The sequence below is a fragment of the Gavia stellata genome, chromosome 9, assembly GCF_030936135.1.
Source record: "Gavia stellata isolate bGavSte3 chromosome 9, bGavSte3.hap2, whole genome shotgun sequence".
NCBI classification, from domain to species: Eukaryota; Metazoa; Chordata; class Aves; order Gaviiformes; family Gaviidae; genus Gavia; species Gavia stellata.
In genome coordinates this window covers 19,809,359-19,827,010 of record NC_082602.1, presented here as the reverse complement: position 1 = coordinate 19,827,010, position 17,652 = coordinate 19,809,359, and the positions used below count along the sequence as shown (strand labels likewise).

Sequence of the window (17,652 nt, the reverse complement as noted above, 5' to 3'; positions counted from 1 at the left end):
TGGGGGTGGATCGTGGTAGTGTGTTGAGTCAGTGTAGTACGCGTGCAAGGTTTGGGCACAGAAGAGTGTGTATGCCTGCAAACTGGGGTGATTAGGAGGTGAGGTTACAGAGTGCAGAGCAGTTTGAGGGTGCATGGCTGAAATCCTGTAAGCGTAGAGGTGGTGAGGCACGCTGAGCTGTGTGAGGGTGAGCTGTGTAGGGCTGTGCGCTGCTGTGCCTGGCAGGAGCAGGGCTGCTCTGCAGAGCAGCGTGCTGCGTGCCGAGAGCTCTGAGGGCTGTGTTGGGTTGTGCAACAACAGTGGCAGAGTAGCAAGAGGAAAGCGCTGTGCGCAGAGCTGCGTAAATTGTGCTGGCGTGAAGCTGGTGCAGAGTGGGAGGGCAGGTGCGCTGTGAGGGCTGTGTGCAGGGTGTGGGACAGGGGTGCAGGGTAGTCGTGCCGGGACAGGGGTGCAGTGTGGGGCAGTTGTGCCGGGACAGGGGTGCAGTGTGGGGCAGTTGTGCTGGGACAGGGGTGCAGTGTGGGGCGCAGGCAGCTGTGCAGCACAGGCTGCCTGGGGGTGTCGGGGAGGGCTGCTGCGAGGGCTGTGCAGGGTACCGGAGTAGGTGTGCCGGGCGCTGGGGAAGGGGCGGGCAGGGCCGAGCCGCGCCGTGCGGTGGCGGAGGAGGAGGCGGGTCCGGACTAGGGCAGGAGTGCGGCTCAGCAGCGGCCGGTCGGGGTCGGGTCAGTGGGGCCGTGCAGAGCCGAGCCGAGCCGCTCCGGTGGGACCATGCCGTCCTACACGGTCACGGTGGCCACGGGCAGCCAGTGGTTCGCGGGCACCGACGACTACGTGTACCTGAGCCTGGAGGGTACGGCGGGCTGCAGCGAGAGGCATCTCCTGGACAAACCCTTCTACAACGACTTCGAGCGCGGCGCGGTGAGTCCAGCCGGGCGGGGGGCTCCCGCACCCCGCGGCAGCCCGGCCCGGCCCCGCCCCGGCGGCGTCCGAGGGGCTCCACCGCGTACGCGCCGTCGAGCATCTCCCTTCGCGGCGGGTGGGGCCGGACCCGCAAGGCCGGGGATGGTGGAGCCTCGCCGGTTCCCTGGCCCGGCGCCCCGAGGGACTGCGGCGGGGCTGTGCTTTTTTAAGCTCTCGTCCCCGTACGTCGGTGCTCCGGAGCGGGACACCGGGACCGAGGTGCCTGCTGCGATCCCCGGCTGCCCATCGTTCACATCCCTGTCTTGGGGGTTAGCCCAGCCTGTGGTCAGTCAGTCGTAGGGAAAGATGGGGCCCGTTGGTTCTGGCTTACAATAGGCTTTCAGATTTCCTTGTATTTTCTTTACAATTACTAAAAAAAAAATTGCGTGCTTCCTGTCGATAGGTGATGTTTAGGATCAGTCTTTACTAGTAGTCAGAGCCCTGATATCTCCAAGGAATTAAACAAAGAGATAAGAGCTTCCAGTGGGAATTATGATGCCTGCCAAGGGAAATGTGTAGGGCAACTTCTATGAAAGTTGGAAAACAGCATGAACTATGAGAATGAAGTTGGGACTGGGCTATCAGCTATGCTATTTTTTCTAATCTTGATTTCTGCTGTCCATTGTGCCTTGTCCTCTCTGTGATCTTATCACAGTGTCCTGACTATCCATCTGTAATCGCTTATACTCTGAGCACTCGTTTAGAATGGCATTTATTTATCTACTTATTGTTCCCTGGGAAAATAATAGACTCAGGTAATTTTTTTTTTTCCCCCCTCCCAAAATGTGTATATTATTTGGAAACCTAACTCACAGTTTCCAAAACGTCTGATGAGATTTAAGCAACTTTGAAAGTTTTAACAAAGTCCTCATAAGTCACTTTGGAAATGAAACCTACCACTGCATATACCAGTGAGACTTCACTGTCATGGTGCTACTTTGCCTTTAGGTGTGTTTCTTTTATCATGGGGTTCACAGCTTACGTTTGGTATCCGGTCTCTTCTGCGTTAGACATTTCAGATACGATTAACAGAAGTCAGCATTTTGAATAAGTGTTGATGGCATAGGTAGATATGGTCCCTGGATATTCGTAGCCGATGTTCTGAGGAGATGCTCCAGCAAATTCAGGTGTGGGGACTTACCAGCCGCTGCTGTTGAAGTTACTTTCCTTCATGATTAAATATTCATTAGCTTAGAACCATGTTACCCAAATCTCCCAAATGGACATCCAGTCATTCTTTCTCTCTTATCCGGTGAACTGTCACATATTTTAAGTGAAGCTTAACAACATTAGCAACAGAGGTTGAAGAAGACTTCAGACCCTCCTGCAAACTTAGGGTTAGGGTGCTTTCCCAGGAGGGCTGAGCCCTGCTCAGCTGAGGAGATAAGCACCAGGTTCTCCAGCGACCAGACGGTTTGCTCTTATCCCTGGGTTACAAAAGAGGGTTTCACTGTCTTTGAGAGATGACTGTGATGGAGAGCCTGGCAGTACTCTGAACATCTGATGGGATTGGATCCTGTCACAGGGAGAAAATGCCATGATGTGAGCATTAAATATATGCTCAGTGGCAACTCTTGAACTGCTCTGGGACCAGGTTCAGCACGAGCAGAGATACCTGCAAGCATTGGACCCTGCTGGATGAGGAGGTAATGAATGGAGGTTTGTGGGTGTTAGTAGCACTACAGCAGAGGATGTGTGCACCTGAAAGGAGTACTTATATCTTCTCGGGAAGGTAGCTTTTACACACATTTGAAAGTCTTCACTTGGGTCCTAGCATTTTATAGAAAACGCATTGTTAACTAAGTAAGCTTTCTGAGGCAGGGACTGTCTCTTTTTTTTGTCAAACTTGTTTCCAAGTGCAAAGGTTCTTGACTAAATACAGATGAGGACTTTTTCTCCTACCCAAATTAATTATTTCTGTTAATTGTTATATGTTTGATACTACAATTATGCAGTCAGTTTTTTCAGCATGTATTTATTGTGGAGAATGAGAGTAACTCTGTGTTCTGTGAAGTGTCTGGCTCATTGGACACTCACAGTACGATGTGCTAAGTTTTGTTGTTGAGGATGTTTTCTTGGGGAGCGCAGTGTGTTTCTCCGGACACCTGTTCAGGTAACATTGTGCCCCAAACACTGTGAGTCTTACTAATATGTTGTGCAAAGAAAGAAGGAAAGAAAAGAAAAATACCAATACAGAACCAAAAAGGTAAAATTGAAGCAGGTCAAAAGGCTTTCAGGTTGCTTGGTTTGTAAAATGTAGCAACTGGTTTCACAGTTCTGCCTTTAGTGTTTCTTTCAATAGCATCTCTATAATTTTCTTTTTCTGCAAAGCATTTCAATTGTGAACACATTTGCAAAAAAATGCACTTTTTCAGTGGATAACCAGAATTTTGCAGTATTATCTTGGGAGGCTTTGTCTACTTTCCAGCTTCTTTTCTAAACGTTGGGCCAGGTTCAGTCCCATTGTGCTGGTACTGTCTTCATTTGAATTAATGCAAACTGTGCATATTACTAGATATGATGAATGAGGGCTTGGGCCAGTTATGAGTAGAAGATTTGCATGCCAAATGTTGATTGAGGGAAAGGGACATGCAAAATCCTGAAGGAATTTGAACAATGGTAGCTCAGTTGTAGTTTTTGTCTGACTTACTCCAAGTACTGGACACAGGTGATGTAGAAAGCCATAGCTGCTTTTCTTTACTCAGTGTCTTTTGAGTAAATTCCTGTTGGTCCCAAGTGATTTCAAAGCAAGTGTTCTGTTCTCTCACTCTGAACTCAAACTGTGTAAAAACTCCTAGCATCCCTGGCTCAACATGCAATCATCAGGGATGCCATGTGTTTACCAGAAGACCTTGTACAACAAATGCCATAGAAACCTTGAGCAACCAGCTGTTAATTCTTACCTGGGCCTTGTATCATCTTTGTAACCTGACCACCTTTACTGCATTAGCAAAATTGTCATCTCAGGTGAGTCCATGGTGTCGCTGCCTTGGAGGCAACGAAAGCTGGGTGAGACATCACTTTCAGAAGTGCCATTAAAATGGGAACTGTGATGGTCATAAAAAGATTTTAAAACTTCCAGAACATTTAGGCTAATTGAATGTCCTTTTCGCATTACATCAGCGGTGACTTGTGCAACTATTTTAGGACTTTTGTAGTATTAGCAAAGAGATTGTTACCAGAGGAATGAGTTTCTTCCAAAGATTAGCTGTCAATGTGACATTTCTATCAACTCTTTGGATCTGATTCACATTGCTCTTTAATTTAAAACTTAGATGTATATATATAGGTGTGACATATGAACTATAGAAATATATACGTGTAAATGAGGATTTCTTAAAAATGCAATTGTTAGCTTAACCTTTAAAGGAGGTGAATTAAAGAAAGGATAGTCAGGTGTCTTGGGCAGCAAGGAGTTGATGAGAAAATAAGAGGCTCTTTCTGTGCCATACTAATCACTTGACAGCAATGGGTTTTCGTGAGGACTTGAACTAAAAATAGTGCAGTACGTTTCCCCTATCCAGACAGCGTCTTTGGTCACCTTATTCTTCCTCTGTACACGACTAGCCCTGGAACTGGAAATGAGTGAGAAGATGGAGCATAAAAATCCCAAGTTGCTGCATACAAAGCAAATCTGATGCAGATGCAGTTTATCATTTGCTTCTGTAGGTTATTACATTAGTCTTTACATGTTTAAATTCCCTTTATAGTGATGAACACAAATGGGTAATAATTCACACAGATTTGTGTATTTGTTTGGACTGTGTCTCTGCAAGGTGGCTACTTCTAGCTCCTGACTGCCAAATGCAACAAGGTCATGGTAAAACTGAAGGAGAGAATTCATTTTGTGTATAATTGCATAAAGAGGTGCACAAGCAGGAAGTGGCTGCGTTTGAGATACATGGTATGACAGCCTGTGATGAGGGACTCTTCTGCAAAGTGCCGCCTGGTCCTGGAAAGACGTACGAAATTGCAGAAATACTGACTCAGTGCGAAACCTGAGCCTGTTAAAGAGTTTATTGACATTGTTTTTATTGAGAAAACCAGGAGCTTCAGGAAAATGAATATGAAATAGAATGGTTCGAGTGCTGCCTATTTCTGGAAAGAAGATTTGAAGAATGGAAAACAAGCTGAGCGTGTTTCCGACATTTTTCTAGCCATCATCCAGAATTCTTTGTGCCGATTAACAAGAGTGAAGTCGAGAATATTGGACATGGGCTGATAGGCAAAGATCAGGGTGGTGTTTGAGACCAGCATTGTGGGAGGGAGGAATCCCCATTCACTTAGCCAGGAGCACAGGTCCTACAATATCAGAAATAGTGTGTATAGTACTGTATCAGAAATAGTGTGGCCAGCAAGAGTAGGGAGGTGATCGTGACCCTGTACTTGGTGCTGGTGAGGCCGCACCTCGAAGACTGTGTTCAGTTTTGGACCCCTCACTACATGAAGGACATTGAGGTGCTGGAGCGTGTCCAGAGAAGGGCGATGAAGCTGGTGAGGGGTCTGGAGCACAAGTCTTATGAGGAGCAGCTGAGGGAAGTGGGGTTGTTCAGTCTGGAGAAGAGGGGGCTGAGGGGAGACCTCATCGCTCTCTACAATTACCTGAAAGGGGGTTGCAGAGAGGTGGGTGTTGGTCTCTTCTCCCAAGTGACTAGTGACAGGACAAGAGGAAGTGGCCTCAAGTTGCACCAGGGGAGGTTTAGGCTGGGTATTAGGAAAAAATTCTTTACTGAGAGACTCGTGAGACACTGGAATAAGCTGCCCAGGGAGGTGGTGGAGTCACCATCACTGGAGGTGTTCAAGGAAGGTGTGGACGAGGCATTGTGGGACATGGTTTAGTGGGCGTGGTGGTGTTGGTTTAGTGGGCATGGTAGTGTTAGTTGATGGTTGGACTTGATGATCTTACAGGTCTTTTCCAACCTTAGTGATTCTGTGATACAGTCATTGACTGTCATAGTTGTGGCTCAAGGCACTATTAATGTGATTTCTGAGAAAAGCCACTCAACATTTTTCAGTCTCCACAGCTGGTTCAAAATCATGAATCATCAAGAGAATTAATTTACCGTTACACATTATCCTTTTAGCTGTTCTAGGATAGTGGGGTGTGGGTGGAGGGGTTGAAGAGTCAGCAACATAAACTTAAAAAAAATATTTAGTATATTTATTGGCTCTACAGAAAGAACTATTTCTTTTCTGCTATGGAGATGCAAGGTAAAGTGACAAGCATCATTTTAATATGTTGATTGAAATCTCAGCTCTGTGATTTTCATCTCTCAACTCACATCCTAGCAGACAGGTGTCATCCCAAGCTTCTCAAGGACCGCCATGTTATTTGTGAAGTAGTTTGTTACCACCTAGTGCGTATGGGTGTGCTGTTGACATAAACATTGCAAATTTTTATTTAAGACATGATGGGCTTCCTTTTTAAAGGAAACAGTTCAATGTCTTTTGCTTTAATAGGCTTGGGGAGAATATAGCTCAGACTAAGATTAGTCTGTTCAGTCTCAGCAAATCAAAATAAGCACCATCCAGGCCCATTTTAAATATTTGAGCCTAAAATTAAATTAGGCTGCATATTAGAAGAAATTCCGATATCCTTGTTTGTATGAAACAGCCTCATATGAGTTGCAGTGTAGCAATAATGGCCTGACAGTTTCAAAGTTGATTGAAGAACATCTTTGGGGAAAGACAGGCAAGGACAATGTTTCATTGTCTGCAGGATGGACTTCAAAGCCTAAAGGGGTTTTTATTTTTCTCTGGCTTCTGTGAGTCAATTAGATGTGACAAACTTTATGACAGCTGGTATTTTTATGTAATGGGCTATGAGAGAACTGAGGTCTGTCATCCCAAACTTTGGTGCACAGATAGATGTCTTCATCTCAAAATGATCATCACAGCATGGATAGCTTATAGAAAAGGGTACTTTACGTCAATAATGTGGGAAACTTCAGTTAAAATGGGAGAGGAAGGGATGCCAAGGGATCCTTCTTATGTGTGTTCTTCTAATCATGTGGGTGCAAGTTGCTAGGCATCTTTCTTTCGTAACAGTTGAAATAAGTGCCATCTGGAGGCATTTAAAAATGACTTTTTTTTTCCTGCTTTCTCCTGTCTGGAATTTAATCTTTCTTCACTTTCCAGTTTTGGTCCTTATGTGAGTTAGCTCTTCCCTATCAAGTAAGGCAGTAACAGTGGGCATATATCAAATGCCTGGGGAAGGCTAAGAAAGTGCTCCTGAAAAGAAGAAGCAGAGCATGGTGTCTAGGTCAGGAACGAAATGACAAATCTCACACAGGCAGTTGAGTCTCTACAGGCACTGCAGCATGTCGATGCAGTACCTCATCCTTTTGATATCAGCAGCTGTTTGGTTTCTGAGATTGTTGACTGTCTTGAGAAAAAACACAAGAGAATGAAGTCTCTACTTGTAACCACATGAAGCTTAGCAGGATCATCTGAGCAGAGTAGGCTTTGGCTGCTGCTCCCATGGTTACCATAGCCAATTCAGCTTTGTTATGATGAGCACTTGGCTACTCCCGTTTGTCCTGAGCTGTTTACACTCTTGAAAAGTGAGAGTCAATTCCTGTTCTCCTGAATTGCCTGGCACCACATGGTGTCTTACTGGTCATATTTGAAATGATTGCTCATTTCTTCCTATGCTGGTATTGCCTAATAGTGCAGGTGCCACCAGAACTGTCATTTGCTGGGTCCTGTCCCCACATGCAGTAAGAGACTGCATGCATCCCTGAGAAGTTAGCCCCATGAGGTGACTGAATTACCCATCTCTGGGATAAGTGTTCATTGTCCTAAATCTGTTAGGCAATTTAGCAAGGCACTTAAGTCCGTATTCATAACAGCCATTGTGCTGAGTGGGGGGTGCTTAGCATGGGCAAGAAGTGCTGAGGGGAGCACCATGTCCACAGCTGTCCTTCTCCCAGGGGTGTACATGTAGCTGCGGCACCGAAAGCAGCGTTGTGGGAGAGGTGATTTACACAGCGAACCGATGCCTGACCTTAGTGGCCAAAGCCATCTTGTGGTGTCTAAGTGACTAGTTCTCTACGGCCTTCAGTGTGGCCACTTGTCCCACCTTAGTAGCTAGAGCACTTAGCAGCCAAGGTTTGCTATCACATGTGCTCACAGATACGCTCATCTTGGTGGGCCAAGTGGCTCCACATCCATTTCAAGCCATCTGATGGTAAAGCCCTGAGAGGTCAAATCATATATGTGGGATGAGAACAGGCCTACCACAGGGAAGAAATGCTGAGCTTGGTAGTTGAAGCCATTATAATTCAAACGGAAGGAGAAGAAAATGTTCACTGCTGCTTCTTTTGTAGCTTTGCTGGAGCAGTCATCAAGAAAGGGAAAGCGTGGTGTTCAGTCACTTTCTCAGCCAGACCAGGTTCAGAGCTGCAGTCCTCGTACTTCAGCAAAGCTTGGTGTAGGGGCAGCACCAGGAATGGTCTGCTCCTCACCTGGACCATTGCATGGCCAATAACTCAAGGTTTCAGGGGCCTGTCCCTGTAGGCTACTGATGAGGGCACTCCTGAAGGAGCAGGTATGGGTGGTCCTAGCCTTCAGTACCAGCTCAGTGCAAAGACCCTGTGACCAGACCCTTAGCATGGGAAAGGACTAAGTAGACTAGCTACTGTGCAAGTCTAGGCTGAGGTCCCTCCATGTTGCAGGAGTCAGGCCTTTGAGTTAACTCCAAATTGAGGAAGGAGCTAAACCACATTTCCACATACTGGCCTGTTTTCTGTGAAAGAATGAAGTGCCTCCAGAGCTAGATGGGGTTCTTGTGAACCTTGTTTTCAGTTAGCTACTTAAATTCCTTTGTACATCTGAGCCGTACAAATGTGAAATGAATTATTGTCCAACTCTGAGCTGTACAAACATAAAATGTACCGTTGTCCTCATTTTAAAAATGGAGGACCGAAGAAGACCAGCCACAGGAAACACAAGACAAAGGGGATTCAGGTGATCTGGACACTATCCTTAGTCTGAAGCACATATGACTAATACACACAGGTCTTTAGATTCCAAGTCCAATGTGTTAATCTCATAATAATCTTTCCACTCCAGTTGCATGAAGAGATGTGCCCTAGCAATACTTCTTTCAGCTATTGCTAGGAGAGCAGTAAATGGTTTCATGGTCTGCACGTTTTTCTCAGACTTGCAAATGTTTCAAGGACTAATACCATTTTTAGGTTGCATACAAAAATGTTTCTCTGTTTCTGGAGTGCTGTGCATGTTCTTGTTTGTTCTTTTATTCATCTTTCTGTTGCATTGCAGTCCAATAATAGGTCTTCCTTTTCTCACCCACCAGAAGCTGGAAAGTTCTGTGGTACCCATGCCATATCAGGAAAGGCCAGGTATGCTTGTGCAGTGCTGGTTGTGCTTCCTGCATGTGCAGTGGATCATTGACTGTATTCTGCTCTGTAGGTTGACTCCTATGATGTGACTGTGGAAGACGACCTTGGAGAAATTCAGCTAATAAAAATTGAGAAACGAAAATATTGGTACCAGGATGACTGGTACCTTAAGTATATCACTGTAAAAACGCCAATGGGTGACTATTTGGAGTTCCCATGTTACCGTTGGATTACAGACGAAAAAGAGATTGTCCTTCGAGATGGAAGAGGTGAGAGCCATAAGAAACCTGATTTCCTGCAGAACATCCAGAATTCTTCAACCTCTCCTTTCCCTTTCCCCAGGTACCTCCCAATCTTCTCTCTCACATGGAGACCCACTGCCAGTCCCCTTCTGCATCCTAGGGAATGGGCTTTCCCTGCTGACTGGGAATGCTTTCTGAGCAGTTTGTTGGGCTGGGCACTGGCAGTTGAGTTGGATATTTTGGGAAGCACATGCAAGGAAAAGTCCTTACACTGGCTTGTTACACTGGTCTTGAATTTGAAGGTTGACCCTAATGCCAAATTTTTGTCTGCCTCACACCTCCATGGGTGGAAGCCCTTTTGATCTAATTAGAATGAGTTTCCCATTTTTGTTTCATACTAAGCCCTGAAGTGGCCCATGATTAATTGCCTGTAACTTTTCTTGTTTTCTTGAGAGTGAAATAAAATCCCAAAGTAGGCTGCTCAGCAGGTGCAAAGACTGACTTGAAACAGCAGCTTTACTTTTCACCCCTTCTCTTTGCATCCTGTCAAGTCCAGGAGAGGGCAGGGTGAGAAGGATATGACTGCTGCAAGTAGTGGGGACCAACTGAGAAAAGTGTTACAGCACTTCTGTGCTATGTTCAGAGTGGCCTATTGGACCAGAAACTTGTGTTTTAACTGTCTCTGACTACCTACTTGCTGTGTTCAGGGTTGGGGCAGACATTTGCACTGATGTTTGCTTGTTCCCCTCTGTGCTTCCTAGGGTAGGTTGGCTGCTGTAGTGGTCTGCAGCATGAGTGCTTCAAAACAGCTGAAACAATATATGAGGCGGTAGGAAATAAATGTTTATCTTCCCATTAAGTTTTTGGCTACTGCTGGCTGAGGAATTTTGCGTTTTAAGCCTTTTGTTCTATAATCACAAATATGTGTCAGTTTATTTTTCATCTCCAGACGGACTTTCCATTTTTCATAATTTGATTTATAACTGTAACACTTCCATGGAAAGCAGCTTTGGGTGGCTTTCAGAGTAAGGTGAGGTAAAGGACAAAAGTAAGTGAAACCCTATTGGTAACTTGAACAAAACCAGCTGGAAAACATTAGCCGTATATGTCATCAGTTGTATTACCGCTGATATTGCCACCTCCAAACCCCAAACAACTATTTCCATGAAACTCCTGCTGGCTTTATCTGCCTTCCCGTTTGCATATGTAAAGTGCGTCACATACCTTGCCTTTTCTCTGATCACTAAGGAAGTCTCTGTGTTATTTAATGGTACAGTGAATACATTGGTCAGAAGTGTAAGCTGTCTGGAAATGAAGCCTCACTGTTCTTTCTTTCTGTTCTCGTGATAAGAAGATATGATTATTTCCCCAAGCTGACAGGGGAGAGCACAGCTCAAGGAGAGAGGATAGGAGATGTTTCCTGGAGATTCCGTCTTTAGCAGAGAAGATTAGCTAGAACAATGTTGTGATTTCTCTTATTGATGAAAATTTCCTTAGATACTGAAATGTAGAATTAATTCCCATGACCCAATTCAGACCATTTAACACTAGATATGTATAGCAAGAATCTACACTAGGAATCCAGGTTTTATATACAGTTGAGATAGATGTTCCTAGCTTGAGCTAATTGTCCCTTGGAAGCACCAAGTTAGGAGCTTATCTCCTTCCACAGAGTCTCTAGGGACCTGTGTTTCTACTTGAGGTACTAAATTGAATCGTATAAGCATTTCCCACAGAAACTTTGTAAAGGTATAGATCAGAAGTTTGAAGATTTGGAAACTTTGCTCTCCTTCTGAAGACCTGGGCAGTGGTAGGTAAAGGAACCTCATAACCCTGTCTCTTTCCCCTGTTTCACAGCAAAGCTCCCCCGGGATGACAAGACCCAGATTCTCAAGCAGCACAGACGCAAAGAGCTCGAGACCCGTCAAAAAATGTACCGGTGAGTTTCCTGTAGCTCCCCAGAAGGTCCAGGACCTGTTCTCATCAGGTCAGAGTTCGGCAGAGTATGTTCAGATTATCATACTGCTCTAATTACTGGACTGCTGGATAAGAGAATGCATAAATTACCATGTTGGCCATATGTGATTTTTACTTTGATGGAATTCGCTGTAAGTGATGATCCTGGTGCAAGTGGCATTACGAGATACTTGAATCCCAGATAAGCCTATCTGGAAGGCTTAAGTGGGAATTCAGTGGTACAGTCTCTGTGTGGACCCTCTGGCACACAGTTGTGCTTTCAAGGAAGATCTGAAGGCAGATTTCATTTACGTTTTAGAAGCAGTACTCTACTTTTGGAACATGATCTGAACATGTCAGCTCTTACCGGAGCTTTTTGGCTGCTGCAGCAAGCTAGTTTTAGTTGTTTCCTGCCGTTGAGTGCAGTGGAAGATCTGGCCCTGCTTGAGTGGACTGGAATGTGCTATCAGAACACATTGTGATACCCACCTTTATGCTGTCATAGACATTTTTTCCTAATCAAGGTCACAATGGGAAAATGTTATCTTTCATCAATGGGTAACTCCAGAAGGCATTAGACATTTCCTTTTCCTCGAGACATACTCTCTGTTAAAATAACAAAAGTTTCTTGCACTTGCATCTCCTTATCATGAGAGTAAGGATCAGGAGGACAGAGGGTCCATTCAGAATTGATGGATTGAGGCTTGGTGTATGTGTTGTTGATATCATTTGACTAAGAAAGGTTCTTGCTTACAAATTATGGGAAATAGAGCAGAGGAAAATATAGTTCAAAAAGAGGTGTGGCACAAAATTTTATTTACATATGCAAAAAAGAAGGCAAAATCTTTTGTAATTCCAGGGAAATACCTATTTACAATTCAGATGCATAACTGATAACACACAACGCAGTCTGTGTGTGGCAGGCAATTTGGAAATACCATTGAAACAGTGTTCTTTACAAATCGCCTTCTGTTTTAAAGTAAAAATGGGGCATTGTGCAAGAACATACATGGCAGAGAATGTGTGTCATGACCATTAGGAGGTAAGGCTCTTCCGAGGAGCTGAATCAAGACTATCTGCGTCTCTTGGAGAGTTGCCTTTTGGAGGAACCTAAATACATATCTGAGTATTGAGTTCTGCAAAAATGTAGCCCCAAGAATGAATGTGCATTGGGCAGCTGTCTGTCTCTCTGTCCCCTCCCCTCCCAAAACATTTGAAGCTACTGCCAATTTCAACCAAATGTGACAAATACTTGGAAATGTCACAGATATTAAGTTACTTCAAGTTTTGTGAAGGTAGGTGGCCAGGTAGATGCCTTCCATTGTACTTCAGGATCCTCTAGGGTACTGGTAGGTACTGATGTGGGATAAGTCACTATTTTTGGCCCAAATGAGTCTGCTGCAAATTTACTTTTATAGAGTCGAGTTATAGAAGCAGTGTACGTAGAGGAATGTCACAGCTCTCATGCTGGTATGGTTATATGGTTAATCCAATTCTCTTGTTTTCTCAGGTGGAAGGAGTGGCATCCAGGCTTTCCCTTGAGCATCGATGCCCATTCTCACAGTGATCTGCCTCGTGACATCCAGTTTGACAATGAGAAAGGAATTGACTTCATTCTGAACTACTCTAAAGCGTAAGTGTTTGTAAAACTTTAGGAGTTTTGCAAAATCTGTTTTGGGGCAGGCTCTGATCACCTTTTAGGTTTCATTGAAATCTCAAAATTGGATTCCTTTTGCCCAGCTGGATCTACAGTCAATCAAAGTAGGAAAGAATTGATGGGATTTATTTTTTTTAAATATCAATATTTTAAGATTTTCACTCTGGGAACTGGCTGAGCTTCTGTAGACAGATGGAGGCGGCACTGGTGAAAAGCATAGGAAGGACTATGGCCACCTGATAGCTTAGGCTTTTGACTTTGTTCTCAGGCTCGCCCCCTAGAAATACCTCTCTCCCCTGACTGTTTGCAATAATTAAGCCTTTTAGTCACATACCAAAAGAAGATGGTATCGATGCACCCTTGAGACCCTGCTGAAGAAGAGTTGTTCTGGGCAGCTCATCAGTTAACCACATCTGAGTGTAATCTGCTTGGGGCAACAAAGCTACTGTCCACCCATTTGCATGTGTCATGTCATTGGAAAAAATGAAGTCCTGGCCGTTGGATGAGCATGAATAATGAATCCTGCAGAGCTCTTTGAAATAGTACAAGGTTAATGAGGCAAATAGGACCTCTCTGGCCTGTGAGTCCGCTTCTGAGCCATCTCACATGCCTAGGTCACATCATACTATCTCAGACATCCCACCATACTATCAGATGGTGGTATAGTCTGAGATGAGACAAGACTGGTCCGAGATCACCCACAATTTCTACATCTGTGATTCTGTTAATATGCTGGTCTCTTCATATTTTGGAAAGGTGTTCCTCCTGTTATTTGAGACAGAGATTATGTCATCAAGCATAGGTTGGTAAGAACTAGGGAGTTTAATAGCCATACTGATAAACTTGCAGCTTCCAAAAACAGTGAATACTTGCTTATCTGAGTCCATCTGGGGAACTGATGGTGACTGAAACCTTGCATGTCAGAACATTCTTGGTGTTACATTTATGTAGCTGAATTTCACTACCAACACAGAGTCAAATCTCATGGCTTGTTCCGAGAGAATCTACCTGCTTGTTTTCTAATTTGGAAAATTGGAAGCTTCAAAGAACACGTTTTTTCTGGCTATATTAGCTCTGCTGTAGATTTCTCCCTCCCTCCTCTCTCCCCAGCACTAGGATCTGTTTTTCACAATGGAAGATGCTTTGTAACATCAACAAATCTTTTTTCTTTTTAGCAGAATAAATCTCCAGCAGGTGTGAACAGGGTGATGGGTGTGTTTCTGCAGCAGATATGGCTGGGTAGACCTAGATCTTTCAGAGCTAATTGGAATAAGGTAGCTGAATAGCTTTGAAGACCAGGGATCTCTAGCTTTCTATCTTGTGCAAACTAGGATGTTAGAAGAATGATGGAACAGGCCGTAGAGCGGGTGCTTTTGTAGCTTTTTAATGCAATACTAGCTTAGTTGTACCAGAGAAGTGGCTGTGGGATCACACAAGGAGTTAGATTAATGGTACAAAAGACAGACAGATGCTTCCTGCCCCCCAGGCTTACCAAATGGCACATGTATTGCCTCAACTTTACATCTACGTTTAGACTTCTGAATAACCAAGTCTCTCATCTTTAATATGAGCCAGAAGTTGAGGTCCCTTCTCACCTCATGAAATATCTTATTCCTCAAGCAGCCCTTTAGTATTCAGTGGATTCTCAAAGCTTTAAGAAGTTTGAAAGATTCTGGGGCTTTGACCATAGGTCCTTGGAAAACCCTAGACTTTGATGTTCCTCTTCCACAGACAGGTATTAGAACCCAGCCCTGCAGGGTCCTTTTAGTCAGCAGATAATGAAGTTGATAAAGGCCATCAGAAATAGTTCTTTGGGAAAATAAATAATTAAAAAAAAAAAAGCAAGAAAAATAAGCCAAGAAAACTATGGACGTTTACATAGTGTTGTTTAAAAGGCAAGTGAATTTTTTTATAAGGCCAGAAGACATCATTCTTGATCTGTAGTCAGGACTTCAATACAATGCAGGCCAGATTACTACAGCCAGTCTGTAATTCTTAGTTTATCTTCCCTCTATGCAAACTGATAAGTTAAATTATCAATTTGAATCTATCAAATTATCAAATTTGATAATTTCACTTTCTTTACATCCCAGAAAGTGCTGGGAGGAGACCCCATGCATATCTGTGAAGTGCTGTGAGATTCAATCAGGTGGGACAACCTGTTCACCAGGAAACAGAGCCAGGGGTGAGGCCATCCTGAAAAAGGGAAAAAAAACATCATAGTTCTTGTGTTGTGTTGTGCTGCTGTGAATAAACCTGTGACAAAACCAAGAAGAGGTTCCAAGCAAGGGAAGAAAGCAAACACTGTGCAGCTCTTCTCTTGGCCCAGTGTCATGGTCTAACCCCCAGTCGGCAGCTAAGCACCACACAACCGCTCGCTCACTCCCCCCAGCTGGGATGGGCGAGAGAAGTGGAAGAGCAAAAGTGAGAAAACTCGTGCATTGAAATAAAGACCGTTTAATAGATAAAGCAAAAGCCACGCACGCAAGCAAAGCAAAACTAGGAATTCATTCACTGCTTCCCATCGGCAGGCAGGTGTTCAGCCATCTGCAGGAAAGCAGGGCTCCATCAATCATAATGGTTCTTGGGAAGACAAACGCCATCACTCCAAACATTCCCCTCTTCCTTCTTCTTCCTTCAGCTTTGATTGCTGAGCATGATGTCATATGGTACGGAATATCCCTTTGGTCAGTTGGGGTCAGCTGTCCCAGCTGTGTCCCCTCCCAACTTCTTGTGCACCCCCAGCCTACTCGCTGGTGGGGTGGGGTGAGGAGCAGAAAAGGCCTTGACGCTGTGTAAGCACTGCTCAGCTATAACGAAAACACCTCTGTGTTATCAACACTGCTTTCAGCACAAATGCAAAACACAGACCCATACTAGCTACTATGAAGAAAATTGACTCTATCCCAGCCAAAACCAGGATACCCAGCTTCAGGAAACAGTCTAGCTCAGAAAAGGCAAGGAATAACTCCTTTAAGGAAAGAGGAGAGGTGTGAAAATATACAAACCCCATGCAATGTCATCGGGATCTTCTCTTGTTACCCTAGCAATGGCATGGTATTCCAAACTTTTACAAATCCTGTGTTTTCCAAGAGCTGTTGCTTCTAGCATGGTTTTAGCCAGTGCAAACCAGCTGTTTCCCAGCTCATTTGGGAGATCTGAGTGATGCAGGAGCAACATCTGAAAGCCAGAGGTGATCGGTTTGCCATTAGTAGACATAACCAATTTGGAGGCTACATTCCCCTTCTAGAAATCCTATCCTGCCGGTCTGTAGTATATTGTCAGAGATCTCGAGTCGCAGCCAAGTGAAGTGTGCAAACAATTCAACAGACTTTAGGAACATGTATTTCTGTCATTGGCTGTAAGGGCACCTCCCCATGAAGTAGGAACCTGAAACTTTATTGCAGATAGCCAGCCATTCTGGAGAACTGGTGTGATGCAAAAGAGATTTTTCCAAGGAACAGCAATGCTTCTTGCCTGGCACATTTGGCTGAAAATCTAGACCTGTGCTTTTGGGTGAGTGAACTGTGAAAAGCTTTGGAGAATGGGTTTGATAGCCCTTATCTTGCTACCCTGTTGTGCTTTGGGAGCTTGGGACAACTATCTGCATGAATGGAGTGGAGATACATGGGGGAAGGCATGCGGTCTTCCTTCAGTTTGAGTGCAGTAGGAAAGAAGACAGGGAGGTGTGTTTGGAAATCCAAGGGCAAGTGTAGAGTTGCAAGGTGTAGCAGTGAGCAGGGAGCACATTTAAGGAAAAATGTGTATCGTGGTTTAACCCCAGCTGGCAATTTAGCACCACACAGCCGCTCTCTTACTCCTCTCCCGCAGTGCGATGGGGGAGAGAATCGGAGAAAAAAGTAAAACTTGTGATTTGAGATAAAAACAGTTTAATAGGACAGGGAAAAAAAAAGAAAAAAAATAAAAATAATGATGCTAGAATACACAGAACAAGTGATGCACAATGCAATTGCTCACCACCCACTGACTGATGCCCAGACAGTTCCCAAGCAGCGGCCATGCCCCCCTCCTGGTTTTTTGTTCAGCATGATGTCATATGGTATAGAATATCCCTTTGGCTAGTTTGTGTCACCTGTCCTGGCTGTGTCCCCTCCCAGCTTCTTGTGCACCTGGCAGGGCAGTATGAGAAGCTGAAGCACTGCTCAGCAACAACCAAAACATCAGTGTGTTATCAACATTATTCTCATCCTAAATCCAAAACACAGTACTGTACCAGTTATAAGGAAGAAAATTAACTCCATCCCAGCCGAAACCAGACAGAGAGCTGTGAAAGTTATATGAGACTTAGGGAGTAGTGGCAGAGGGGAGGGGAAAGCCCTTTTGCTTGGGACATGCAAAACTGAACTTAGAAAGAGGGAGATATGTCTCAGAGATTTCTTCTGCTGTTGCAAGGTTGGATCTTTAGATGCTGTTGGCAATGGATAACTCTGTAAGTTTACAGGATTAATTGTGT

At 44.5% G+C, this 17,652-nt stretch overlaps 1 protein-coding gene across 4 annotated transcripts in view; it reads left to right on the top strand.

The window, feature by feature from the left end:
* The first annotated feature begins 768 nt into the window (after positions 1–768).
* ALOX5 (arachidonate 5-lipoxygenase) overlaps positions 769–17,652 on the top strand; it is a 35,237-nt gene continuing 18,353 nt past the window's right edge. For all 4 annotated transcript variants that reach the window (XM_059821168.1, XM_059821167.1, XM_059821169.1 and 1 more), the window contains exons 1-4: positions 769–918; positions 9,394–9,592; positions 11,423–11,504; positions 13,032–13,154. In XM_059821168.1, coding sequence (XP_059677151.1) covers positions 769–918; positions 9,394–9,592; positions 11,423–11,504; positions 13,032–13,154 — 554 coding nt within the window. The remainder of the gene's footprint in view (positions 919–9,393; positions 9,593–11,422; positions 11,505–13,031; positions 13,155–17,652) is intronic.